The sequence below is a fragment of the Engystomops pustulosus genome, chromosome 2 (genome assembly GCF_040894005.1).
Source record: "Engystomops pustulosus chromosome 2, aEngPut4.maternal, whole genome shotgun sequence".
Classification (NCBI taxonomy): Eukaryota; Metazoa; Chordata; class Amphibia; order Anura; family Leptodactylidae; genus Engystomops; species Engystomops pustulosus.
Genome location: NC_092412.1, coordinates 218987426 through 219015032, shown reverse-complemented (window position 1 = coordinate 219015032; position 27607 = coordinate 218987426). Strand labels below are relative to the sequence as shown.

The window sequence follows — 27607 nt, the reverse complement described above, 5'->3', positions numbered from 1 at the left end:
AGACCCCCTGTATCCGGCTCCCTAACTGCAGATACTGTTGTGCACTAATGATACTTAGATAGCAAATGTAAGTCAGCTGACTGCTTATGGTTTCCCCGCTGCAAAGTATTAAATATGATTGTAAAACTTTTTTCACTTTTATTTCCTCATTTTAAACGGGAACATGCAAAAGTGGTGACAAAAGCAATGCGTTTCCACCGGCATGGTCTTACCCGTGGTTGACGGTCCATCTCAGTATAAAATTTGGTGGGTAATTTGGGTGGCACCCTAGAAATCTTGGGCCCAGGGGATCAGCCCAAGCCGCCTATACGGGCAGTACCTGGAGCAACATCCAGGGGTCCATTTGTAAGTTGGGGTCATCTGTAAGATGGGTGTTCTTAAGTAGGGGACTGCCTGTATAATAACCCACTACTGAGTGTAATGGGCTCCCTTAAGCTTAGATTTAGAATAAACAGATGTCCAAAATTGACCCAGAACACTTTGTGGGTGCCTTATCAAGATTTTCTTGCATACAGAAAACCAAGTTCCCCATAGCCTACGTCCGTTCAGTTGTCGATTTTCCGACACTGCAGCCGAGCAGATAGATCAGTCGTGATGGGAGGGTCAGGTTTTAAACATACACTGGTGCACAATTAATGATAAATTTCCCCCTTAGAGAGATCACTTACTCAGTAGTATACATGTTTATATTTTGTCAAGGGTAAATTTTATTATTAGTTTTAATTATTTATTTATAGATTACCATTTATCACACGGTGCTGTAAATTCTGTAAACTGTCCACATACGTTAGAGTAGCACCAAAACCAAAGGAAGTAGAACGAAAAGAAAAGCATATTGAACAAGAAAACGTGGAAGGAGGCCTATGAGGGCTCCCAATCTATAAGGAAGGGTAGATGGAGACCCAAGTTGAAGGAGCAGAGCAGTTATTGTGTGTTGTAGGTGATCCTAAACAGCTGGGTTTCAGGTTACCTTTGAAGGTTTGGTAGGTGGGGGCACAGTCTTACACACTTTGGTAGACAGGTCCAGAGTATGGGGAATAGACGCCAGAAGTCCAGGAGACGGTTGTGAGAAGAGTGGATGATAGGAGAGTGAAGGAGAAGGTTGGAGATTACTTGTAAAATGGGATTCAGTTCAGAGATATACGGAGGAGACAGGTTGTGGTATTTTTAACTAAATTTGTTATGTCATGGGTGACCTGTGGAGCAGGGCCAGGACTAGGCATTTTGCATCATCCTTATCGCCACACGTGCACTGTAAAAAAAACTAAACAGAATCGGGGTAAATCCTGTGGAGAAAAATAAAAAAGGTTACAAATCATAAGAAAGAAACTGCCAAATGCTATGGGATCATTTATAATTAAGGCCTACCAGCAGTAAACAAAAGATACTTAAAAATACTTTCCTGCAGTGAAAATACTGTATATATAAATATATACCTGAAATTAATATCTATGTACATACAATAATGCAATTATACAATAATGATTTTACCAAACACATAGATACCTGTAGTGACTATGAACAACAAATAAATATTTACCCACAATGAATATACAGCATGCATAAATATTTCCCACATATAAGAATATATACCAGCAATGAATATAATGCACATTGGTGCTACCTTCAGACAGATACAGACATATCTTATTACTCAAATTACATTGTATCAGTGTCCTTCTCCCACTGTGCTGCCATTGTCTGTCCTGGTCTTCTTTTTAGTGGACTCATCACGAGTGACAATCCTTCTCCGTCAGGTACAAAACATAATCACAACTTCACCCCAATAATGACTTATCACTGAAGAATTTGCCAGCCTCGTGATTTTGGGCTCTGGAGCACATCTCCACACTGTCCCTAAAACATCACAGTCAGTATAATGTACTCTTGATCACAGCTATGTGCTCCATAGTTATATTAAAGTCCCTCCATATGCATTTCATACACTGTTTCCCTTCAATATATCATAGAATATCCAAAATATCCTCATTCATTCATATTTAGCACCTATTCATTAATTTATCTAGCACAGTGGTCCCAGTAATGCAGCACATCATCACCCCCACTAGTAATAAAGCCTAGCATTCCCCTATAGTGATGAAGTACAGGACCCCCTTAAATTTCACAGTGACTCCCTTAGATAGCACAGTGACCCCTTTAGAGAGTACTGGGGCCACCCTTAAATAGCACAGGTGCCCCGCTTAGATAGCATAGTGACCCCTTTAGATAGCACAGCCCCCCCTTAGATAGCACAAGGACCACCCCAGTATATAGCAGAGGTCCCCCCTTAGGTAGCACAGGGACCACCTGAGATAGTACATGGACCCCTTTAGATAGCACAGGGCACTCCCTTCTGCAGCCTTCTCCTCTTCCTCTTCGGCCCGTGGTTCTTCCCACACTGGACACTGGCAGAAGAGTGGTGATGCTGTCGCTGGAGTGCTCTCTATGACACAGATGGTGCCGACGATGTTGTTACTTAGTCGACACCTGAATTTTGCAAAGACGCACATTCTGATAATTATTATTGATGGCTGGCATGCCGCCCCACAGGTTGGGAGGTGAAGGTGGCACCCTAGGCGATTGCCTACCCTCATCTATCCCCCGTCCCAGCCCTGGTGTAGAGAGAATGGCCTCAGAGAAGAGGAGGATGTGAAGCGTAGAGAGAAATGGAGAAGTCTAGCAGCTGAGGGATGAATTGGAGAGCTACCTGGGAGTCACATAGAACAATGTTACAGTAATCCAAGCGGGATGTGAGGTGGCAGGTTGTAGTAAGGACCTGGATGTGGATAGCACTAGGATCAAAACTGGACCAGAATTGCATCAGAATCAGGCGCTTTTCACAAACCAAAAACAAAAATTTGTAAACTTTGCTCGAGTGCAACCAATATACTAATATAGAAAGAATTGGTGTCAGACAAGGGATGGCGGACAGTTAGCTTATCTTGGCTGTGCACGCCTCAGTTTTATAACCGGATCTAAGGACTAGGCAGAAAAGTATCTGCATATGGATAAGATAACAAGCTCCGCATGATCTGAATCAGTCTTATTCTGTAAGATAGGTCTTTTTATTCCCAGCCATGTTATAGGTCTCACATTTGGCAAGTAGTGTAACACTGTGTAAGCCAAAAGTCTCAGGACACCCTTTCATTTAAAAAATGAAAGGGAAAATTACATATACGAAACAACACCAATTAATGGGCCTATCCTTTACGCAACTTTTGAACCACAAGAATTATTGCAAATCTTATTGCAACAAGAATTCTGGTCTTGTTAAATATGGTATATGACCACTTTACCATTGGAAAAATATGCCTGTGAAAAAATATGGTCCCATTACTTACCGGGGTAGTCACATATATCATTTTCCCATTCATTTCTAAAATAAAATTCTATCCTGGGATTTTTGACTCATCCTGTCGATATAATAGAATAAATTGGTTTTGGGCGGGTTGTCTTTGCCTAAATGTACAGTAATAGTCATGTGAATTAGTCATGTAGCTTCTCTGGACCAAAAAAAAAAAAAGCTCTGTCCCTTTAAGGCGTTCAGTGAGTCAGCAGACTGGAGGAATTTTGTTCCTCGGTGGCTGCCGTCTCGGAGTCTGATCTGGAAGGTCGGGTGGCAGAGGTTACAGCTGCACCACGTGTGTATGTGTTGAGCGGCCGGCTCTGTCCTTCCAGCAGTGAGATCCACCTCCAGCCCCTGCACAGAGGACATGGTGAGCAAGACGGAGGAGCCCGGCGTGCAGTGCCAGGACAAGAAGCCCTGCTGCGGTAAGAGCGTGCACAGTGTGAACTGACACCTGCGGCTCTGCACACAAATCCTCCTTGGAAGCCATAGTATGTGACAGATCAGCCGGGAGCAGTGCACCATGAGGCTGACATCGCTGCAGTATTATATGATCAGTCACAAATCTTAATGATTGATCTGCAATAGACATTATAGATCAGATTAATCACAATCATGATCTTTAATTGGATTGGACTGTCTTCTGCTGTCCTGGCGACTGACAGTCCCCTCTATGTGTCCCGTAACAGGCGCCCTGCTGATTATGGTGAATATATATAATGATGTGACTCCATTGCACTACAGCTATCACTTGTGTGATGGACATTTGTCCTAAACAGAGGCTGGGGCACACACTAGGTCACATTTTTGGAATCAGAGGTGTGGAGTGGGCGGCTTTTAATTTTTTTTACAGTTGCAATATCAGTCTGTATCTTTTATAAAGGCCCTTGTGTATCTGATGACATTCCCCTTCAATATAGATTCTACATGTGATATACATCTTATGATTGTAGGGGCATCTACTTGGTGCCATGTTGGATGGACAATGTTGACTTGGTGCCCTTTGGACACTGCGCTGCTATGAGACTCACAAAACACCCTTGTGTTCCTGGTCCCATGTTTACTTGCTGGACAATGGCTGTGACCACATAGTAAACAGCCGCTTGTCCTTGGTCTGCGGAGCTGACAACAGCAGGGAGCGTGGCAATGTCACAGGCCTGGGGTCGGTGTCTACTCCACAAGTTACCCTTACAGGATGTAATCACTTCCCCTGTGTATAAATATCATGAAACTTCCCTTAGATTGTTACTTGTGGATCAATATATTAATGTATTTCCCTCCAAAATACTAAAATGTGGTTATCCTTTACAAATCCGCATGAGTGACAACCTCCTAGGTAGTGACAGTTGTGTCTTATTATGTCTTGATAGTTGTACAGATCTCTGGAGCAAAAAAATGTTGTGCTGTTGCTTGATAATGGACGTTTTCAGTGATGTCTGTGTGATAAATTGGGGTGCTGGGTATTACCCAGGACTGTATTTTGGAATTGGGTATTCAATCATGCATTCAGTGTGGGTAACTTCACAGGAAGGAATATCATTTGTCATGATGTATCTTAGAGTCATGATTTCAGTGCATTGTGGGTCCACATGAGGTCGCCACATTGTATATCCACCGGCCTATGAACTGGGCATAATCCTGTATTTGTTATTTCCTTGTAGATGAAGCTACAAGTTATAATATATGTGTATTTATATAACTGTAATTCTTTTATACATTGTTTCAGTCTTTCCCTCATTATATCATTGACTCTACAGTGTCAGGAGCACAGATTAGTCCCAATGGCTAATAAATAACTCAGTCTCTACATCGGAGCTTTATCTTTAGGCAGTAGTGAGGCTTCTACTTGCATGTAAAATTTAGGTCAGACATCAACTACAGGTTGCATTCCTATGCAAACTAGAGATGAGTGGGCTTGAACTTTAAGTCGTGTCCTGCATGATTGAGAAATTTTGCCGGCCATGCAGCCAATCCTGCAAATTGACACCCCCTAACTACTAGCCAAAGCTGTGATCAGTGAGGGGGCACACTGGCCAATCACAGCCATGGCTAGTAGCTATGGCATCAATTTCATACCCGCCAATCTGGCAATATGTCCAGAATATGCCAAAATCAGTGTTTGCGCACATAAAGGAATAAGGCCCAGTTCACACCTGCATTCGGACCTTCCATCACTAAACAATAGTGACTGAAGTCAAATGTTAAAATGTTCATTGATTTCAATGCACTGGTCCATCTGCACATCTTCCATTAGTGACTCCATAACTCCAGACTGGAGGTGTAACGCTATTTTTTGCATCTCAAATAACAGAAATGGTGCAAACGGATACTAATGGTAACCATTAAACCATAAATGGACATTCTGATGGATCTGTTAAACTTGTGTTATTATCTGTTCTGTGATGGAAGTTGATAGCAGAGGTCTGAACGCAGATAACAACTGGGGCTTATTAATTATGTTTGCAAACATCAGCATCTGATCCATATACAATACATTGTTCACACTGGGGCCATTCTTAAATTTAAAGGATGGAAATATGTGTGGTGTCTGCATTTGTTTCTAATTTTGCATAAGATGCTGGTGGAGGGCTTTTTTTTTAAAGTAGTAATTACATTATCATGAGTCATTTTTGCTCCACAAAAGTGATTAGCTTCATTAAAATTGTGGAAAAACATGCAGGTTTTTTTCTTTTGAACCACAACTGGATCCGGTTTTATGTTGGAACCTAAATGTCTATATTCTGTAGCCCTGTTATAAGGTGATCGGACTGGAATTTTGTTCATAATGAAAGCCAACAGAATGGCGCAGTTATTGTCAAGGTACAGCATTGACAATAGATGTATCTATCCCACCTATAGCAAAAAAAAAGCTGTAAAATGTATGGAAACTGGTGCTACAGGGAATTCTATTTACTGCTAATACTTAGTTACGTGATTTTTTTTATGTATTTGCAAAATGTTGGGCTAAGTTAAACTTTGCTGATGGGGAAGTGTGATATATATTTAGAAAACTTAAAGGGAATGATTTCCCTTATCCCTCATTCTATTGCCCAATTTTAGTGATGCTATTAGGAGATGTATGTGTGGCCATCTCTCCAGTGTTCTGGTAGGTGGCCATAGCTGGAGTGTAATGTGTACACAGTGGAGGTGACACTATGGGAACAGCGTGTCTACCTATGAAATATGCTTCCAGAGCTGTAATCAAGGTCACCTTCATCCGACGAAACCATTTTTGCACAATTTCAGGGGTGCAGTCTAATATACTTACAGCCTTTCTAGATTCACGAGCTCATAGCGGTAGCCTATATTTTCGCACAGATAAATTGCTTGGTGTTTCTATATATGTGATGCAATGCAGTCCTAGAACGTGTTGCCACATCTGGCGGAAGAACGCTATGTATATTGGAACACCCCCGTGTAGTTGGTTGAGTCGTATAACCCCGGAAGTGACTGCGCGCCATGTTGTGGTTGGCAGTGGAAACAGGAACTGAGGGCTAGGTTACGGAGCGGAGCCGAGTAGATTAACTCGTTCAGTGCCGCAGTTAGAGCATAAATAACATCTTCCGCCGCGGATTTTCTGCAGTTTTAGTCGGCAGATGTGATAGTGTGTCACCGCTTGTGATACTGAACTGAGAAAGGGACGTACCAACTGAATAAACTTCTGGTATAATCACTGGATATAGTGTGTATGAGGAGGCGGTGATAACATAACGCAGGCCTCTCATGGGGATATCCCACCAAGGACAAAAGTTTCAGGGACAGTTCACACTTCAGTTATTTCATCAGTTTTTTTGCATTCGGTTTTGTGACCCAAACTAGAACACAGAGATAAAATAAATTGGGAGGATTTGCACCACTCCCAAGTTTTGGCTTATGATAACTAATGAAATAACTGAGATGTCTATCACTGCTGCAGAGATCACATGACTATGGTGAACCATCATGGCTGGCGAGCAGACAGGCTGGTGGTGGTCTGGAACTTGTCTATTAGTTTATTGTGTTACAATGTTGTAAACATCTTGTATTTTTACAGGCTGGTCACCCCCTGGAAAGAGATTTGTTTGGATTCAGGGACCTTATACACAAAGCAGCATTCGGGGTGATGATAGGGAATGGACAGTCTTTGTAGAATTTATTCAGGGAAACAATGCAAACCATCATGACATGAGTGTAGGTGCCACACTGGGGCCTGTGCAGGAATGACCATTGCTACAACAGTTGTTCCCAGATATCGAGTTATCTATAAGCGCATTCAGCTATAGATGACTTAGAAGAGGTCGCCAGCGTCAGATGGGTGGAGGTCAGACACATGGCACCATTAGCTGAAGCCTTGGCTGCTGCTGTGCTCGCTGTCAGAAAACAACCTTGTCCTTTAGTTAAAGGAACACTCCAGTCAGAGCAAATTCTTGGAATAATGCCTGGTGCAGGGCCAGAAGGGAGGAGCATGACTCGTTTCATTCATTGTATTCCTAAAACCTCTCTTTAGGCCCTGCGCTAGGTATAATTTAATGAATAGGCTGTGACTGGAGTATTCTTGTAATTGCCTTAGTTACTCCACCTCCGTTTCTGTTTTGATAGTTTTTCCCTGTGTTTATAGAGAAGAACCCGATTGGAGACTCCCTGACACCCCCCTTCCCCCACAACCCTTTGTAGGCTCTGAAATCCTCTAGAATCAACTGCTTATGAAAATATATAAATGTTTATCTAATTTGGTGAATCCCGTAAACCGGGGAGGGGGGGAGGATATCTTTGAAACAAAAAGTCAGACAGGACCCAAAATGATATAATCTATAAAACTGATCCTGCAAAAGAAATGACAATTCGTCCAGCTCTCTACACTGAGGTGTAAAAAGTTACCAGGCTCTGAGTATGAAAATACAAAGTATTCATTTTTTCCTCAAAGATTTAGCAGTACCAGGTGTTGCTATAAATCTATAAAGTTTTGTATCTCCTCGATTGTACTGCCCAAAGTAATCAAGCGGATGTGTCCTTTGTGCTGAAAAAAATGATACAAAGTTGCTCAAGTTCTCCCTAGTTGAGGCCTGTATGTAGCACATCCATTATGTCATCCTCTGTGTTTCTGGGCCCTGCTAGACTGGTAGCGAGTACTTGCGCTGAGCTAATGAGATGTTGTAGTCCAGGCACCCCCCTGTACAGTTCCATCCAGGATCTGCAGGCTGTCCAGCTTTTATTAATAGCAGTGTCACTACACGAGTGTTGTGTTTAGCATGTTGCCGGGAGCGCTCGTCCTGTATAAAGTTTACTTCTCTTCTCATCGAGGATAATGGGGAACGGTATTTGCTGTCAGCGCTGTGGACGCTGTTGTCAAGTTATTTCCCAGAAGCTGGCCGCTCAACTGGATGCTGAAGCCGCGTCCCTTCTGGGGGATTCTAAAAGGAAGACTAAACTCTCGTCCGGCAATAGTCAGTACGGGACGTTGGGTACAGACAAGCTTCTACATGAAGCCGCGGAGGAGCGCTGTGAGCAGTGCACTGACCGTGACTCTGAGGAAGATGAGGGGATCTGTGGTTGTGAAAACTTTCATCCCCTTTCATGTCATTCAGAGTCCTCTCACACTTCCAATGCCTTTCACAGTGACCTTCCAGCTGGCATAACGGATGTGCCAGGCCCCCTACCCTCCCTCCCGGCCTGTGCTGCTCCACAGCTGAACTTTGCTACACAGCAGCCGGAGAGTCCGGGAGGAACAGCTGCCCTGCCTCAGGATTTTACACGGCAAAGTGAAAGAGGTGCAAATTCTGATGATTTCTTCCCTGCTGACCATGGTAAAAGCCTGCAGATTCCTGTCCGTTATACATTTAAATCCTATAAAACTGGATTCCTGTTGATGGAATACACAGCAGAGATGGATTGCAAAGTTTGGCCCCTTTTTTTTGCAAGTTCTGTTATCACTGACCGGAACCCTCTGAATTCTTCTACCTAGTGCTTCCTAAGGTTTACATTATGATGATGAAAAAAACCCCCTCTGATTGAGGACTATACTACACTAGATACAGCATAGTGTCATTGCATAATATGTATAGCACATGACATATTTTTATTTTTTTCCCCCTACTGTGTACATTTGTTTGGAAAACTGTAGTCTAGTATATTATTTGTGGTATATTCACATTTCCCGCACTTTCTTTGGCCCCTGTGAAGGTAGGTTACTGTGTGTTACCTACATGTTAGGTCCGTACACATGCCAATGATCACATGAGGACTGTATGAGCCGCAAACTTGGGTTGTAATGGGATCATCCCTGAGTTTAGTGGTTCTGCTAGTCGGCTCACGCATGGGATCATGAGACCACAACTCTGCGGGCAACCTATATCAATAATTTTATCTGTGCGCTATCCTTTGAACCATTTCCAGTTTACAGCATAGGAGGGTAAGTGTCTGGTAAGTAGCACTTGGAACCTTAGGATTCAGGAATATTGGGGGGTCCGAGTGGGGCTTTTCACATGCACCTTGGTCGGCTCACCCATTGATTTTTGTTGTACTGATGGAGGTAGCAGAGTACAGTTTTTCTTCACTCCTACTATGTATCTGTGATCAACTAACGCAGTACCGCTGCATTTTGACAAGGCGCTCAGGGACCCCCCTTTTGTCACGCATAATGATCAAACATTATGATGAAACGCTGTAAATAAGGGCTGATCTGTGGTTAGTAGCTGAGAGATCACAAGATTTATGATGTGGGAAATGCATTGTTCCCTTGCGTCGCTTCTTTTGCTCTGTTGTTGGCGTGGTCAGATTTTTTTGCAGAAATAAGACCTAATATCCTTTTGTTGGGATCATATGACATTCCTGAGTCCTGGTTTGTCGGAGCATGACATGTACATTCCCAGCGTGTAGCACAAAACACTAATCTGGCTCCATAACCACGAGGGAGAATCTATAGACTTGCTAAACCCACAGAGCCTGTTCTTCCCTCTGCCTCGGGTGGCGGACACGCCCGTAGCTCAGCATTTTTTAAACTTTTGTGCCAGTATTGAAGCTGATCTGTTCCCCTCACCCAGATAGTGTCCAGGCTCATGTCTGTAGTGTCCTGTAGAGCATCATGAGCAGTTTACATTCTTGATAATCATGGACACCGGACTCCCTGCAGGTAATTTGGGTTTTTTTCTTGTTTCTTTACGTGATGTTATACTCTGTAGATCCGTCCCATCGCATGCATCAGCTCTGCATATTACATGTCTGTGCCGCTGACTTTAAGGGAATTTTTGGGGTTAGTCACTTTCCCAAGGCAAAATGATCGTTGGCGATGGAAAATATCATTTAATGTATGAAATGATCAATGAAGACTGAAAAGAGGCAAATAAGTATAATTTCCATGTCCACACAGGACTGCTAGGATGTTTTTCTATGTAATTTGTAGTGAAATTGAAGCACTTTTGCCACAGATCTCATTGCAGAGGATGGAATCCATGGTATATCTATCTATCTATCTCTGTGTACCACACAGGCTGTGGGTTACAGAAACTCTGCACAAACCCCTATGACATAGAAACGCACCGACTGCAGCATTTTTGGGTTGTGTTCATGGCACTGCATTGCAATATATTAAGTGGTTATATGTGATTTAATCTGTTAAAAAGTATGTACCATATATACTTGAGTATAAGCTGAGGCTTCTACTTTTACCACAAAAAACGGGGAAAACTTATTGACTCAAGTATAAGCCGAGGGTGGGAAATGCATACACAGCCTCCCCCCGGTATATAGCTTTTCAGCCCCAGTATATAGCCAACCCACATTCCCCCATTACATAGCCCGTCCCTGGCACACTACATGGCAAGCCCCAGTTTGCCCAGCTCATAAAAAAAAAAAAATTATTCAAAACTGACCTTTCCGACGACCTTATGCTCGTGTATATACAGTATGCCCATTCATAGAAAAATAAATTTCCTTGCTGCAGTTTCTCTATGGGAATTGTGCTGTGCTGTCATAAACTATGCAACTAGGATTTTTTTTTTTTGTAATAAGGTTGAACAAAAGAAACATGCCCATCCCTTCCTTTCCAAGGAAGGGAAGGGATTTGGGGAAAACAATTCTATATAACATAACCAGCAATGTTCAGGTGTAAAAAGGCATCTAGACCCTTCTTGAATCTCTCCGCTGTCCCTGCTGTGACCAGCACCTGAGGCAGGCTATTCCACAGATTGAGAGTTCTTATAGTAAAAAAAGCCCTGTCGCCTCTGGTGATTAAACCTTGTTTTCTTCAGACGGAGACAGGGCCCCTCGTATTTTGATTTGATTTAACATGGAACTACTTTTTTTTTTTTTTTTGACCATTCATAGATTTCTATAAATGAATCGTGTCCCCTCTCAGTCGTCTCTTTTCCAGACTAAATCTGGTTGCTTTAATCTTTCCTCATAACTGAAACCCTCCATACCCCTCTTCTTTGTACCCTCTCCAGCTCCAGGGACCAGTGCCCAGAACTGGACAGCATATTCCAGGTGAGGCCGAGCCAATGCCTTGTACAGTGGTAATATTAGAATCCATACCACTTCTGATATATGACAAGTTTTTTCTGACTTTAGAAGCAGCTGATTGACATTGCATGCTGTTATTTAATCTGTCATCCACTCGTATCCTAGTCTTGGGATGGAAAGCAAAGCTTTTAATGCTGCAATAAGTTATTGGGTTCTCTTGAAGACCACATTTGGTGTTCTTGGGCAAAAAACAAGAACCTTTTTTTTTCTGGGATCCTTGTGTCATCAGTTAATAATTTGTTTGCAAGCCACAAATCTGCAAGTAAGGTCTGTATTTGGGGGATCCACAAACAAACAGGAGGCCTGCAGATGATATCACAGGTTTCTTCTAAACTCTTGAAGGGTAACATGATTGTGTTCTCTAGAAACTGAACACGCAAATACGGTTGGCACACGTATGATGCCTGCGCGGCATCCGTGTATTTCATATTCCTATAGACTTCTGTGCACAGGCAGGAATAGGACCTGCTCTGAGTTTTCTACTCAAACAGATCCATTGCAAAAAACGCGTATGTGCACGGGTCCATTGACATGAATGTGTCAAATGTGTGTCTTTCCCCGGGTCCCAGGGAGAAACGTTCATGTGCACTGAACATGGAGACCTGTCAGAGCTTTGTCCATTAATGGGGCACCATTAGGAAGCAACTTTGAGTGATTCTATTTGTTTTCTTTTATTTTGTCTTGGATTTCCAGAAACACTTATGCTAGGTATTAAGTCCTAGGCCTCATGCAGACGGAACAGAACTACAGAATCATAAGGGGCATTAAATAAAAACACAAGCAAACCGGAAAGCATAAGTAATCTACACGTGCATGCCCGGCTCGGATCCCAGGTGTAACACACAGCTGGTATGGAAAAGGGAGGGGAGTGAGATCACCTCACCCCTCCCCTCTCTATTTAAAGCTGAGTCAGACAAAATATAGGACGTGCCGAACTCTGTAACGGTGCTGTGAGACTCCACATACCCAGGGTGCCACAAACTTCTATTGTGGCCGTGATCTGCCTGCAATGTGTGCAATAACAGCCTTATTGAAATAATTGAAAGTAAATTGTCTGTTACTTTAAAGGGGTATTCTCGTCTGGACATTCACATTCAGTTTGATTAATCTGCCATATATAAACATTTCTTCAATTTGATGTTATTAAAAAAAATGTTCCTGTGTGAAGATAATTTCACATAAATGTAGTCATGTTGTCCCTTAGAAACGAGATAGCTTCCTCGGATACGACCACCTCACACTCTGACAGCAGTGGCCAGACATGCGCTATTGAGTCCTGTCTGACCTCCTGGATTAAGCGATCATTACCACAGGACAGCTGCGGGACATGTAGTAACTCCCGGACATTTCATATACAAAAACATTTTGTTTATTTGTGCAATCCCTCCAGCAGAGGTGGCCGTATCCGAGGAAGCTATCTAGTTTCTAAGGGACCATATGGCTACATTTATGAGAAATTTTCTTCACACAGGAGCATTTTTTTTAATAACATCTAATTGAAGAAATGTTTATATATGGCAGATTAATGAAACTGAATGTGAATGCCGAGACGAGAATGCCCCTTTAAAGATTCCATTAGATGTAAACGTATCTGTTACTCTCTCAAATATCAGTTTAAAGGAAATCAAAATCAAGCATGATAAACCAGTCACACTTACTGGCTTGTAACATTAACTTGTAACATTATGCTAATGAGTCAGAAGGGCTCCTGGGGGTGCTGCCAGAGCCTCTCCATGCTCCAGATTCACCACCCCCCCACAGCATTTACAGGAACAGAAGGCAATGAATATCAAATATAAGAACATTACCACATTTTTGTATAAGTTATAGTAAATGTGTCTGGCAATGAGTGACCACTCGCCTCCCTGACATGCTAACTCGTAGGGTGCAGTCACATGTACCGCTAGTGCTTGGCTTACAAAAGCAGCGCTTGAGTTCAGGGGCGGGTGTGAGGGCAGCATTTCCTTTTGTATTTGTAGACGTGCTTCCACCTGCTGCAGGTCAGGAGAGTCATATTATGTGGATCTGGAGTTTGTGTACTTATACCTCTATGTTATTGTGTGGAGCGCCATGCATCGCGCTTTGTGGCCTTTACATAATGTATTTCCTTGGACGACGTACAATGGCATACATCAGTCTCTAGGGACGCTTATCATGATGTCTTTTTGTATCACTTGGTAACTTCATTACCCTGGAGCGTGGTTTTTGTGTCATCCATCATCTTATTGAACTATCAGGTTTCTAAATCCCTGAATATTTGCTGGGTTTTGTGAAATCTTTGAGGCTGAATATCGGGTTACATAACGCTGTTTAGCACAGTACTTTCCATGGCCTTCAGCACTTTCCATGTTTGATGTGTTTTTAATAATTTACAGTATTTTCCGGGCCTCTACTATCAGACTATATAAAAAAAAAATACAACAATAGAAAGAACTATAAAACTGTGGTAATGTTATTGTATTGTTCATGGAAAATGGACAAATAAGTTGCTTTTGTCGTGCCTTGTAGACACATAATACGCCATCAAGTATGGCTGCTGGGTCATCCGCAGAAGAGGTGGTGGTGGCACGGATGTACCAGTAGTATAATAAAACACAAACAGTACAGCTTTGTATCAGAAAGGTCTCCTTTTCAGTCAGATATCACATTCTTAATTAGATTGGTGCAAGGGGGTAGCCTGGAACCCAAAGAAATCATGTGTGGAAAAACAAAGATGGATCCTAGCACCGTAATAAAATCCTCGGACCGGTGTGGTTGACGCTGGGCCAATGTGTTTTGAATGACAATGATCTGAGTCATGGCATAAATCGTAGCAAATACTTGCCGGGGAAAGTGCAGGAATGCAAGTCCAGGTCTTCCACTCCGCTTTAAGGATTTTTAAAGGATTATCAAGAAAGACATTCTGGATTTTACAGCGGTGCTGGGATCCATCTTTGTTTTCACACCAGTAGTATGCCAGGTTTTACCTGCAGTTTTTTCCGCACCAGTACACTACTGTAGATGGGTTACAATGAATCCTATGGAAGTTCATAACTATGAACCTCAACCTTCCTCCACTGGCCATTGGAGTTCTTCAGAAAACACTATCCCATTGGGTCATGTATCTTCTAATTATTCCTCAATTTTTGTCATATTGGCTCACTTGATTCCCAACAAGTATTGCACATTCTATATTGGTCCAGTCCTGATTTAATGGGACATTGCTTGGCTGACCTTGACTTGGCAGACCTCTGAGTGTGGTAGGACAACCCCTTTACTAAAATAATGACTTGGCTGTTGGCTTCCAAATACTATGTGATCTATCGGCTTGTGTTCTTTTTGAGCACAGCCATCCACTAATAGTTGAATACAGTAGTTGACTTACGGGTCCTTGTACATTGTACTCATGGTATTTCTCTTTCATCAGAACATCCTAGCAGCATGACTTTAATGAACGGGGACGGGGCACACGAGCATCAAGCGGAGGTGGAGCAAAAGCAAAATGGACATGACGTTGGTGAGCAAGTGGAAGATGGAAGTGAGCAGGAGGTCATTGTTATTCAGGATACTGGCTTTACTGTGAAAATACAAGTCCCGGGGATAGAGACATTTTCAATTCAGGTACAAGACACTGTGTACAGGTTCCTTCATCATTGTGCGCTTATACAGAAACACAATAACTTATGTCATGTGCGTTCTTCAGGTGTCCCCTCAGGAGATGGTGCAGGAGATCCATCAGGTCCTTATGGATCGAGAGGACACTTGCCATAGGACATGTTTTTCACTTCAGTTAGATGGGAACGTGCTGGACAACTTTGCAGAACTGAAAACCATAGAAGGTTTTGAGGAAGGTTCTGTTCTGAAAGTTGTGGAAGGTGAGTCACATGTCCGATAGAGGGCAGAGGAAGCTTCTCCTCATCTGGTTCTGTCTTGGTAATTAAAAAGGAAATTGGATCACACACATTTGGTTATTATGACACTTTAGGTCAGAATACATTTGTATTATGTATTTTTTTCGCTACCATGTTTGTAATTTTTGCATTGTATTTTTTTTCCTTCTAGAACCATACACAGTGCGTGAGGCCAGGATCCATGTTCGCCACATAAGAGACCTGTTGAAAAGCTTGGACCCATCTGATGCTTTCAATGGAGTGGACTGCAATTCTCTGTCATTCTTAAGTATCTTTACAGATGGTGACCTTGGAGGTATGTTGATTATTATTCAGGGCTACACCAAAAAATTAGATCAAATGTATTGCAACTAACTTGTTTTATTATTTACTGAAAATGGTAAAGCTGGCCCTAAATATGATATACCTGTCATCTAAACCCTCTCTCCCAGTTTCCTCCTTACATGTGCATGTATTCTCAATAGGCTTATAGGACTGGGCCAGTGACAAGGACCTCTGGTAGCAGCTTACCTTCATAATGATGAAAAGTTTTGGGCACATTTAAACTTTACATGCACAGCACCTCTATACCAAGACATCTCCTCTCCTGTTCCTATACATAAATAAAGACATATACCTCCTCTCCACGGAATTAAACAATTGTTAGTAGACCTGAGCGCTGAACCTCTAATGTTCAAAAGAATGGAGGACTGAAAATCCCATGTAGTCCTCCACGTGACAATCAGGAATGGTCACCAATATACTAATGAGGAAGAAGCTAAAGTCAAAGTTCACTCAATATGCATTTGAACCCTGTTCTCCTTCGACTTCCTTATAATTAAGTGGTTGGACCCCCAATTGTCTTATACTTATCCACAATCCTGTGGATAGGGTATTAGTGTCTTGAAATGAAAATATTAAGACTTTTTGTTCTTCCTTTTTTAAGAGAGCGGTAAAAAGAAAAAGAAGGGCAATGAACTTGAACAAATAGATTGTACCCCTCCTGAATATATTTTACCTGGGGGCAAAGAGAGACCTATATGTCCCCTGCAACCACCGAACAAGGACTGGAAGGTAAATAAAATAAGTATATGGTAGATTATTAAATGAACATATCCCGCATGTAAGGGTCACCTCCCAAAGACAAATAGATGTCCTTTCAAGGGGTTGTCCAGTGACAACAAGTTGGCACCTAGCTGCAGAATAGGGGCTAACTGGCTGATTAGTGGGGTCTCAGTGATGGAAGCATAAGATCATGATCATGAGAATGGGGTCTGTTGCATCCTGAAAGAATGGAGACGCCAGTTGCACATGCATTATCTATTAAACTGATGGAGATTGCTGAGCATGAGATGACAAGCTGGACGCATGGGGTAACTGACTGCGCTATCAATCTGGGATAAAACAAACCCTTGTTCTCCTGATCCATTGGGGTCCCATCACTGAGACCCCCACTGATCAGGAAGTTATTCCCTAATCATAGAATGGGGGATAATTTGTCAACCCCTTTTAAGGTCTGTTGCCTACAAGTGAGTTTGGTTTGGATAACTCGCTCTCTGTTCTGGCTGGACCCGACCCTCGGACCACTGGACAGAACCAACTTGCTTCTGACTGAACTCGCTCGTGGGTAACTGACCTTAGAAAACCCGAATCAGCTACCACCAGCAATTGAAGCTCCCATAGAAAAAAACTCTGATCACTAAGGGGTTTCTTCAGTCTATCATAGGGTTTGGTTTCTGAAATACTCACTATTTTCTTAATTTTGCAGCCTTTACAGTGTTTAAAAGTGTTCACTATGAGCGGCTGGAACCCCCCTCCAGGAAACCGGAAAATGCATGGAGATCTGATGTACTTATATGTCATAACTATGGAGGACCGTCACGTCAGCATCACCGCGTCTACCCGGGGATTCTACCTCAACCAGTAAGTTCTGAGTTCAGCTCGTAGATGAGAGCATGCGCTCCTGTGTGCTGGCGCAGCTTTTCTCTTTATGAATTATGAAACTGCATATTGGATCTGGCTGTTCCATTTTTATCTTGTTTTGTTTTGCAGATCCACGGCATACACTTTTAATCCCAAACCAGCCAACCCCAGCTTCCTCAGTCACTCATTGGTGGAACTGCTCAATCAAGTCAGCCCTGTGTTCAAGAAGAATTTTGCTGCATTACAGAAGAAAAGGTAACTTTTTATGCCATTAAAACCCATCATGATAAACCATGGACACTTACTGATAGATCCAGGCATCATGACTGTGGTAATCTTATATTTGTTATCCATGGCCTCCTTCCTTATAAAATCAACTTTTAAAATGATGAGCTCTGGGGGCTGTTACAAGAGCCCCTCCATAAGCTACACACTTTGTTGGAGCACTTCAATCAAGCAGACGGAGGGGGAAGTGCTTAAGGGAACTGAGAGGCATGGTAAGACGTAACAGCCTGTGAAGCTGCCACATAGAGGGGCTCTGGTAACATCCACAGGTGTTAATTATCCATGAATAACAAATATAAGAAGATTACTACAGATCTATGAGTAAGTGCCCCTGGTTTTCATGATGTAGTTTTACCTATCGGTTATTTTAAGCCTATTAATGCTCTAATTAATCTCGCTAAACAACTCCAACATAAATTTATCTTCACCTATAAAATGAGCCAATATTGTCCACGGTTGTCTGGTGATATCAGCGCTGCCTTGGAATAATCGTTCTGCACACTGCTGCTCTGTGCGGAGCGTAATGTGTCTGTGCTGCGTCTGCCTGTCGTATCAATTAGGATGGCGATCCTGTAGAGGAGCGGGGATTGTTGTGCTGGGATGTTACTGAGACTCTGCGGGAGACAAGTGGATGTGATGTTTCCATGTAAAGTCTATGGAATTCTCTCATTAAATGGCATCATTAGTGTAACGCAGCAGGAGCCCAATTCATGGGTTTCCTGTGTTCATTATGATCTGTCAGGGGAGGGGGGAGAGTAATTTAGGAAGGGAAGCCCAAGTCTCCGTTGAATTCAGAATGTTGCTTTAGTTACATTCTGAAGGGTTTAGGGTTTATTCAATATACAGAATACAGTAGTATATCTTGTGAACATGAGAACTACAGGGGGGGGATTTAGCAATGTGTCTCCGGCTCTGCCAGTCTTTAGCTGGAAAGCACTTGTCTTTTTCTGCAGCAGATTTATCACTGTGATGGCGAAGTCTTGTGCAGCAGAAGACTTGCGGGTTCCTAGTTTAGACCTACTTTTAGTTGGTGTAAACTGTGCTTCAAAATTATGGGCGAATGGATAATTTCGCACAAGCCACGCCCTTTTCTCACAATGCCGCACCCCTATTGTATGAAAAGTGTCATAAAAAGGTACAAAAGCCTTGATAAATGTGCTACCCGGTTTTTTTAAGGTCACAAAATCACCAAAATTGCGCCGCAGGTGTGTAAATAAATACCCCCCTCTTCCCCCCCCCGCCAATAGACTGCATTTTCTAGTGGGTTTTATTTTATGCAGGCTTGGTGTGTGATTTACATTCTGCTGGGTAGAGACCTTGTCGTTGTGACTTGGCTCTTGCTCACTTCTCCACATCACATCTTCATACAAGGTTATGAGTATTTTCATCCATATTTTTTTTCCATTTCAATGGATGAGTGTGTAGGAACAGGTCCTATTCCTGCCTGTGTTTGCAGTGTGGGCCTTCCCATAGAAGTCTATGGGAACGTGAAAAATACAGAGGGAGCACTGATGTCATCTGCTTTCCTTCTGAAATTGCGGATTTGTTTATAAGTTTTTATAGGTAATACAAGGTCAAGGCTTGCTTGTGACCTCGGATCTGCAAATATGGATGGCAAACAGACTGTTTTGGTAAAGGGCCCATCCATGGATTACATACTGAAGACACGTGGACCACAAAGACTGCCCACGGAACCACTGTTTGCAGCTAGAGAACAGCACATGCTCGTGGGCCGGTAGCCCAACTTCCATGTAATCTGACACTTCATTGAGTTTCTGTCCTATGAAGGGGGAATTCAGCTGCGACCTTAGAGAAAGCTGATTTTTTTTTTTAACAAGAAGAAAGGGAGGGAGCGTGAGAATGAGCCAAGTAAGAGGTGAAAGAACCACATTTTTCTGTATCACAAAGTTTCTTGTAGTCACTCCTACTGTCGATGCAAAGTTTGTCTAAAAAGTTGATTTCTTGTAGATTCGGTGAGTTTTCTTTTTGTAATTGTATAGAATTGCGTATTCAGAGAAGCAACTTTAATGAATGAAATCACAAATGTGTCTGTCTAATGTGCTGATAATTGAGAGTGGAAACCTAAAGAAAAATAAAAAAACAGTTGTGTTATTCTTCTTTTATTTTATTTTTTAGGGTTCAGAGACATCCCTTTGAACGGATTGCTACTCCATTCCAGCTCTACAGCTGGACCGCACCACAGGTAGAGCACGCCATGGACTGTGTAAGAGCTGAAGATGCTTACACATCGCGTCTCGGTTATGAGGAGCATATCCCTGGTCAGGTAATGAGGCCCATCATACAACCATCATCTAGCTTCTTTTTCTCCTCCATCCTGCATTGTATATGTAATTTACATAGTTTTGAATTCATTGAAACCTATTCATAGTAGATAGGCTCATGCACGTTATAATGTAATTTTTTAATATAATATTTTTGAGGAACAAATAGTTAAATTCTGGTAACTTCAGATTTTCAATGCTAAGCTTCACATTATGTCCCACTTCAGGTCTCAATAACGCCTGCACACGCTCACAGGGGCTTGTTCTATGTTCAGGTTATGGCAGCTGTTGCAGTGTATGTGTGGGGCGAGCTGCTTTTATTGTTTTGGGCAATGTTCACTGGGTGCATAGTCAGCGGGATGGGGGCTCCTGCTGCTGAGGGGGCATTGTGTACAAAGCAATACATGAGCGAGAGACGCCTGTAATGACTATGGGGATTTGTATTTCAGACCAGAGACTGGAATGAAGAACTGCAGACCACAAGAGAGTTGCCCCGAAAAAACCTGCCTGAAAGACTGTTAAGGGAGAGAGCTATTTTTAAGGTGGGTGATGATAAACTATCACTAGCTCCGGTTTATATCTAACTTTCAGGGACTTTGTAACCGAGGAAATAACAGGTTTTCTATTTGCTTCTACCACATAACGTATGAGGGCTACAGAGGCTTAAAGGCGTTGGCCACTTTGCCTCATGTTTTTATGTCATGTGTGGGGGGCAAGGTATTGGGTAATTTACCAATACACATCTATTAAAGGTTCTGCTCCACTTGTGAAGTGAAGCCTCCTGTCTTTTACCTCATCAGCCGGACATTCCTGTCTATAAAATGGCCGCAGATGGAGGGTCATGTGATCCCCCACTCAGCGGTCTCCGATAACATGACCCTCCATCTGCGGCCATTTTATGGACAGGAATGTCTGGCTGATGTGAAGTGAAGCCTCCTGTCTTTTACCTCATCAAGAAAGTGGAGCAGAACCTTTTAATAGATGTATATTGGTGAATTACCTAATATCCTGCCCCCCACACACTTGTACACACACATTACAAAAAACATAAGGGAAGGTGGCCAACCCCAAGTACAGATGTGTTTGTCTCTTCATCTTGGGGGCTTGATCTGCTTTCTACATCCGGTCTCGGTTGTACACGTTCCTTACAGAGCTTTTCTTTCAGGTCCACAGTGATTTTACAGCAGCTGCTACCAGAGGTGCCATGGCAGTCATTGATGGAAACGTCATGGCCATTAACCCCAGTGAGGAGACAAAGATGCAAATGTTTATCTGGAACAATATCTTCTTCAGTTTGGGATTTGATGTGCGAGATCATTATAAAGATTTTGGTGGGGATAGTGCCGCCTATGTGTCTCCCACAAATGACCTTAACGGAGTAAGGGCTTACAATGCGGTGGATGTAGAGGGACTGTACACGTTGGGGACAGTAGTGGTGGACTATCGAGGTTACAGGGTTACGGCACAGTCTATTATTCCAGGGATTTTGGAGCGGGAACAAGAGCAGAGTGTCATTTATGGGTCCATTGACTTTGGCAAAACTGTTGTGTCCCACCCCAAGTACCTGGAGTTATTAGAGAAAACAAGCCGACCACTTAAGATCCTGAAACACAATGTTCTCAATGATAAAGAAGAGGAAGTGGAGCTATGCTCCTCGGTAGAGTGCAAGGGGATCATCGGCAACGATGGACGCCATTACATTTTGGATTTGCTACGCACTTTCCCTCCGGACCTCAATTTCTTGCCTGTAGAAGGTGAGGACTTGCCAGAAGAATGTAAGAAGATGGGTTTCCCCAAAGAACACAGACACAAGTTATGCTGCCTACGTCAGGAGCTGGTGGACGCTTTTGTCGAACACAGGTAAATGCGTTGTCCTATTCAGAAAAGATGTTGTATTGCAGTATGTCTGCAGAACGCCATTGTGTTATAGGCCAAAACTCGACAGTATGGTGTAAAGGGAATTAAATGTTAGTAAATCTACAGTTTTTTTATGTTAAAGTATCGGTTTTATAAAACATTGTGCACAAAATGTGTTTTTTTTTTTCCCATGAACTTGCTTCACAATCTGGGGCTAACCGTGCCTCAACGCACCGAGAATGTGCCAACTGCCCGCACTGCAAAAGATAAGGTGGTAGGTAGGTCCTATTCCTACCCATCTTTGTAGCAGGGCAGGCACTTCTTATAGACATCAGCGGGTGATATCAGACGGGCAGGGAAATGCATTCGGGTAATGCTACCCCGTGGAAGCGATTGATTGCTGGCCCCCAGGACATCGTTACGCTATCAGAATCAACTTTTGTGTTTAATAGATTGCTTGGGGAAGGCCTTTTTTTTTTTTTTTTTTTTGGATAATTATGGCGAGTAGTGGCTTTCATTCATATTTTGTCTTCACCCTTGATGTAGGCTCCAGTTTCTGTCCCTTCTATTTCTTATCCTTTCAAAATGATGTCATGCACATTGTCCGATCTTTTGCAGATACCTCCTGTTTATGAAATTGGCTGCCATGCAGCTGATGCAGCAGAAGACCTCCTTACAGGAGAACCCCCCTGCCCTGGAGAATGGGGAACCTGCAGCCTCTTCTGATTCCTCCGCCCAAAGTGAGTCTGCAGACAAGACGGAAGAAGATATAGACGGGGAAGCCGAACTCAAAAAACTGGAAGAAACTGTGGCAGCGAACAAAGAAACAGGTATTTACATATCTGAATAGTAATGGAGTATAACAGGAGTCTTAAAGGAAGGATTATAAGTAAACTCATTTACCACAGTGTCATAAATGGAAGCCATGACGCCAGTCTGAACATTGCCTAAAATGCACAAGCTTAGAGCTCTAAGTGATTAGATGGTCAACAGAAATCACCAAATTTTGAAAAGGTCTCTTCCCCTACTGATTATTGACAAAATTTTGTGATTTCTGTTGACCATCTAATCACTTGATGGTTAAGGCCAGCTTCTGTCTGACAGAAATGAACCAAAAAAAGTTAGAGGACCTGCGTGTTGTAGTAAACAAATGGCACATGAAGAGTCAGGTCTTTCAGTCTGAAGAGCTATCTGCCCTCTGCGGAGTGACAAACAGGAAACCCACTACAGTTCTTAGCAGGAGGGACCTGTCCGCATGGTTATTTCATTCTGGTTTGAACAAAAGAAAAGTTTTGGAAGCAATAGAACAAAGTTATGTAACTTCTTATGTGTTTGATTGCAGTGGATATGAAGAGCCGAGAAGTGATCCGGAAGGCCTGCCAGGCCGTGAGCTCAGTCAGCGAGACCTCGTTTGATATTCGCTTCAACCCGGACATCTTTTCTCCAGGTACAGGCAAAGAATGTAAAATTTAAAAAAAAAACATTTTTACTATGTAAAAAAAAAAAGAATTGTTGAATATTTTCTGTAATAATTCTGTATTCTTGTAGTAATATTAAGGATTCTGTAGGCTTAGGGGGCCGATGGAAAGAATTCTTCGGAAAGTTGGGAGAAGCTGTTTTTGTGTTAAATTAGTAAAACAATAGTGTTACAAAATGCAATCATTCAGCATCCATCTCTTTAAAGGATCTTTAACTCCTCTTTAGACTTCTGTGAAATTGGTGATTTCCAAAAATCTTCTCTTATTATGTAGTCCAGCTTGAAATCCCACTCTGAATTCGCCTCCATGATTTTAAAGATCTCTACTAAATGACACAATTGTATCCATCATGGATTTGTTGTCCCTGATAACCAGGAATTTCTTATAACATCACCTTTTGGGGTGTTGTTGAGGACTAATCTGAGACCCCTCTCATCTAGACTATTGGGTTGGATCCTCACTAGTGACACTGGAAATGTTGACCCTTTGTTCTGATAACAGGTGTGCGCTTCCCGGAGTCGGCCCAGGTAGAGGTTCAGAACCAGAAGCAATTGCTGAAGGACGCAGCGGCCTTTGTACTGTCCTGTCAGATTCCCTGCTTGGTAAGTAAGAGCTCTGCCTCCATGTTGTGTATTACTGTCTGTATGTCACCAGGATTTTTTTTATTACACATCTAGAGTTATGGCTTCTCTGGTGGTGGCAGAACACAAATATGAACAAAGCCTTAGTTTTTCCTTATCCAAAGTGAGATCGCTGAGGTCGGCGATCCATAGAACAGGGATCCAAGCGTGTTCCCTGCCACTATGTGAGTGCCGAGGATAATCGAGCACAGTACGCAGGTCTCTCCCATAGACTTACATAGAGCAGCAGGGAGCATTATAATAAAAATCTTTCTATAGCGCCATCATGTTTGGCCTGTCCCTCCACACATTAGTGAGAACAAGGATCCCTGTTCTCTAGATCACAGGGGCATCAGCAGTCAGATCCTCACTGATCACCATGATATCCCCTATCCTGTGGATAAGCAATAACTTCTAAACTTGGGACAACCCTTTAAAGACCAGGAATATATTGCACCCTACATAAGTTAAGCATGGTTATCATGAGCTTGACTTCCAGTAATGTTTACTTTCCATGTTGCATATGTCGTCCCAGAGTGTGATCTTCTATCCGTGTGACAATGTGATAACCTTCTTGCCTCTTTCCACAGATCAAAGACTGCCTTGACCATAACGTGGTTCCCATGGACGGAGCCACACTGGCCGAAGCAATGCACCAGAGAGGGATCAACATCCGCTACCTAGGCAAAGTTATAGAGATCGTCCAAAAGTTCCCCGTCCCATCCCAGCTCGATCATGTCTATGTGAGTCATTTGTTTCTCTGTAATATAGGATTTTGTAGTAAAGCAATACTGCGGGTTTTACCATCTTCGATTACCAGTCCCTCCTGCCTGATCCACTCCAGGTGTGTACAGGCGGCCGGGATTACCCAGACCGTCAAGCTTGGCACCATAATAGTGAATGGGACTTGTAGGAACTGTTTAACACAGCGAGCCATAATTTGTCTGAGATAACAATACAACCTTAAACCCAATCCATGAGCATCGTGTTCCCCTCAGTACATTATCCATACAATGATCCCAGTTCTACCAGGGCGGCTTTACTGCTTAATGCTGGCACTTGTTCTCAACTTCATAATTTTATCTTTTTCTTTGCCATAGTAACCAGGATGATTCTGACTCTTATCCTTTTACCTCTCTAGAAAATCCTTATTAGTGAAGTGATCACCAGGTCAGCAAAGCACATCTTCAAGACCTACCTACAGGTGAGACGTCCATAAGTAGACATTGTAATACCTGCCTAATTTTACCCTTCTGTATAATGTAGCTGTCCTAATTATGTTACTCGTATCAAATTCTTTCTTTTTTTTTTTCCTGATTCCAATGACTTGTATGATTTGAGGCCAGTAACTCTCTTATAAGATTCTGTAGTTGTGTTGGCAACTGTAAATGCCTGCCTGTGTCAATGGGACATTTGCCTATAGCACACATATTACTGACCTTCATGTAGTCTCTATTGTCTATTTCCACCAGTCCCTAGATATTTTATGTAACACCATATAGTGTTTCTGTAGTCAGGAGTCTGACGATAATTTGAAGGTATAAAGAGGTTGTGTATTTCCCATAAGCTTGGCACTGAGTTATCATGTACAGATCTAAATATGCAATATTATAAATAATATTTAATTTTGCTTACACAGACCTATATTGGATGCGTCTCTGAGCTTGAACCTTTCTGTATCTCTTCTGCAGGGAGTGGAGTTGTCCGGTCTATCGGCCGCCATTAGTCATTTCCTGAACTGCTTTCTCAGCTCCTTCCCCAACTCGGTGGCCCACCTTCCAGCCGACGAACTGGTCTCCAAGAAAAAAAACAAGAAGCGCAAAAACCGTAACCTCAGCAGCGCCGACAACACCGCCTGGGCCAGTGTCACCCCGCAGGATCTATGGAAGAACATCTGCTCCGAAGCCAAAGCCTACTTTGACTTCAGTTTAGAATGGTAAGTAAGCAACGAAGTACTGTGTCCAGATCACTAGGAGATCCAAACCAGGAAAGATTCATCTATTTGCTCCCAAGGACATGACCACAAATGATGACCGTCAGCTAGCCGCAAACCTCAGATAGCTTACAACCACCATAGAGATGTCCAAGTCAGACGGCCGCTTTGCATGAAATAGTGCAAAATCAGTCAGAAATAGGATCTTCTGTGTCCACCCTGCTCCCTATGTAGAGGAATAGGGGTGAGCATATGGCTTGTAGCTCACAGCACACCTCTTCTTACGCAACATGTGCATAGAGCCTTTAAGGGGTTTTCCCACGAAAGAGAATTCTAACATTTCTATTCCCTAGTGATGTCAACACAATACACAAAGATCATTTTAACCCCTTACTTTGCAATGTTTTATTGTTGTTTTAGCTCTTATCACTCTCTATGCTGCTCAGTGTAATATCCCAGACTACTGATTATCCATCTAGTTCTGTGGAGTGACAATGTGGTTCGATTATCAGGGTACAAGGTGTATATGCACTTTCATCTGGCATCTGGTATTGTACTAATACACGAACACACTGATACAAAAAGAGATGAGACAGATCAGAGATGCATGAAATGATTACACAGAGGCTGATAGACCATTACACTATTACACTGTGAGCACTGCTACATCTCACAGATAGGTGCCTGCCCCAGATGATGATGGTAATAATAATAATAATTCCTTTATTTGTATAGCGCACACAGATTACGCAGCACTGCTCAGAGCTTACCAAATTAGTCCCTGTCCCCAATGGGGCTCACAATCAAATCACTTATCTCCTTATAGTTTGCAGCCTCTCTCTCCCCTCACCCTGTGCTGACAGGATGTAATCAGTTAGTGTCTCAGGGCTACAGACAGAAATCTCATCTGCACGATCTCACACAAAAGTCCAAGATGGTGGCCACCTGACTCCGAGTCTGAAGTTACAGGGTCATGTCTAGGAGCAACTGAAATTGTGTACAGCAGGACTGATAGACAGGTTGGACTTGTATCTGTGAAATGCTGTATTTTTGTTAATAACAGTAAATTAGAGAATGTGTATATTGTTATCCTGAGTACATATAAGAAACTTGTCTTTGTGGGAATACCCCTTTAAACTCTTTTTGCCTCCCCTTTTATAGGACAGTTTTGTGACATGTATGAGGCTGCACTTGCTAACTCTTAAATATATTTTGTCTGTTCTAGTGAAAATGTGGACCAGGCCGCCGAGATGTACAACCTGCAGAAGATCAGCCTTCTACGAGAAATCTGTATCAAAGTTGGCATTCAGGTTGGTCTATGTCCTTCCCAAGCTGCTTCACCGACTGCACCATTTAGGTTTCTGCAGTCCATGTGTGACTGATAAATCTAACCTTTAGGCTAAATTCACACTGCCGTGAGCCCGCCGCACCGTAGCACGGCGGGCACACGGCAGCGCGGGGAGAGGAGGAGGAGGAGGTGAGCGCAGATCACCTCCGCCCCTCTCCATAGAAACTAAT

At 42.7% G+C, this 27607-nt stretch overlaps 1 protein-coding gene across 5 annotated transcripts in view; it reads left to right on the top strand.

Annotated features, from left to right (window-relative positions):
- The first annotated feature begins 3584 nt into the window (after window positions 1–3584).
- The window catches only part of CLUH (clustered mitochondria homolog), a 32021-nt gene continuing 7998 nt past the window's right edge, over window positions 3585–27607 (top strand). Inside the window, exons 1-17 of one of the 5 annotated variants that reach the window (XM_072138196.1) lie at window positions 3585–3771; window positions 15249–15442; window positions 15525–15696; window positions 15884–16027; window positions 16658–16785; window positions 17480–17634; window positions 17764–17889; window positions 20056–20203; window positions 20651–20743; window positions 21367–22061; window positions 22677–22888; window positions 23401–23505; window positions 24038–24138; window positions 24747–24899; window positions 25298–25360; window positions 25848–26092; window positions 27315–27399. In XM_072138196.1, coding sequence (XP_071994297.1) covers window positions 3714–3771; window positions 15249–15442; window positions 15525–15696; window positions 15884–16027; window positions 16658–16785; window positions 17480–17634; window positions 17764–17889; window positions 20056–20203; window positions 20651–20743; window positions 21367–22061; window positions 22677–22888; window positions 23401–23505; window positions 24038–24138; window positions 24747–24899; window positions 25298–25360; window positions 25848–26092; window positions 27315–27399 — 2877 coding nt within the window. In that variant the 5' untranslated portion in view covers window positions 3585–3713. Of the gene's footprint in view, window positions 3772–6950; window positions 7011–8590; window positions 9130–10296; window positions 10455–11783; window positions 11807–15248; window positions 15443–15524; window positions 15697–15883; window positions 16028–16657; window positions 16786–17479; window positions 17635–17763; window positions 17890–20055; window positions 20204–20650; window positions 20744–21366; window positions 22062–22676; window positions 22889–23400; window positions 23506–24037; window positions 24139–24746; window positions 24900–25297; window positions 25361–25847; window positions 26093–27314; window positions 27400–27607 lie in introns of those variants that run through there. The other 4 variants (XM_072138199.1, XM_072138195.1, XM_072138197.1 and 1 more) reach the window with 4 other exon arrangements.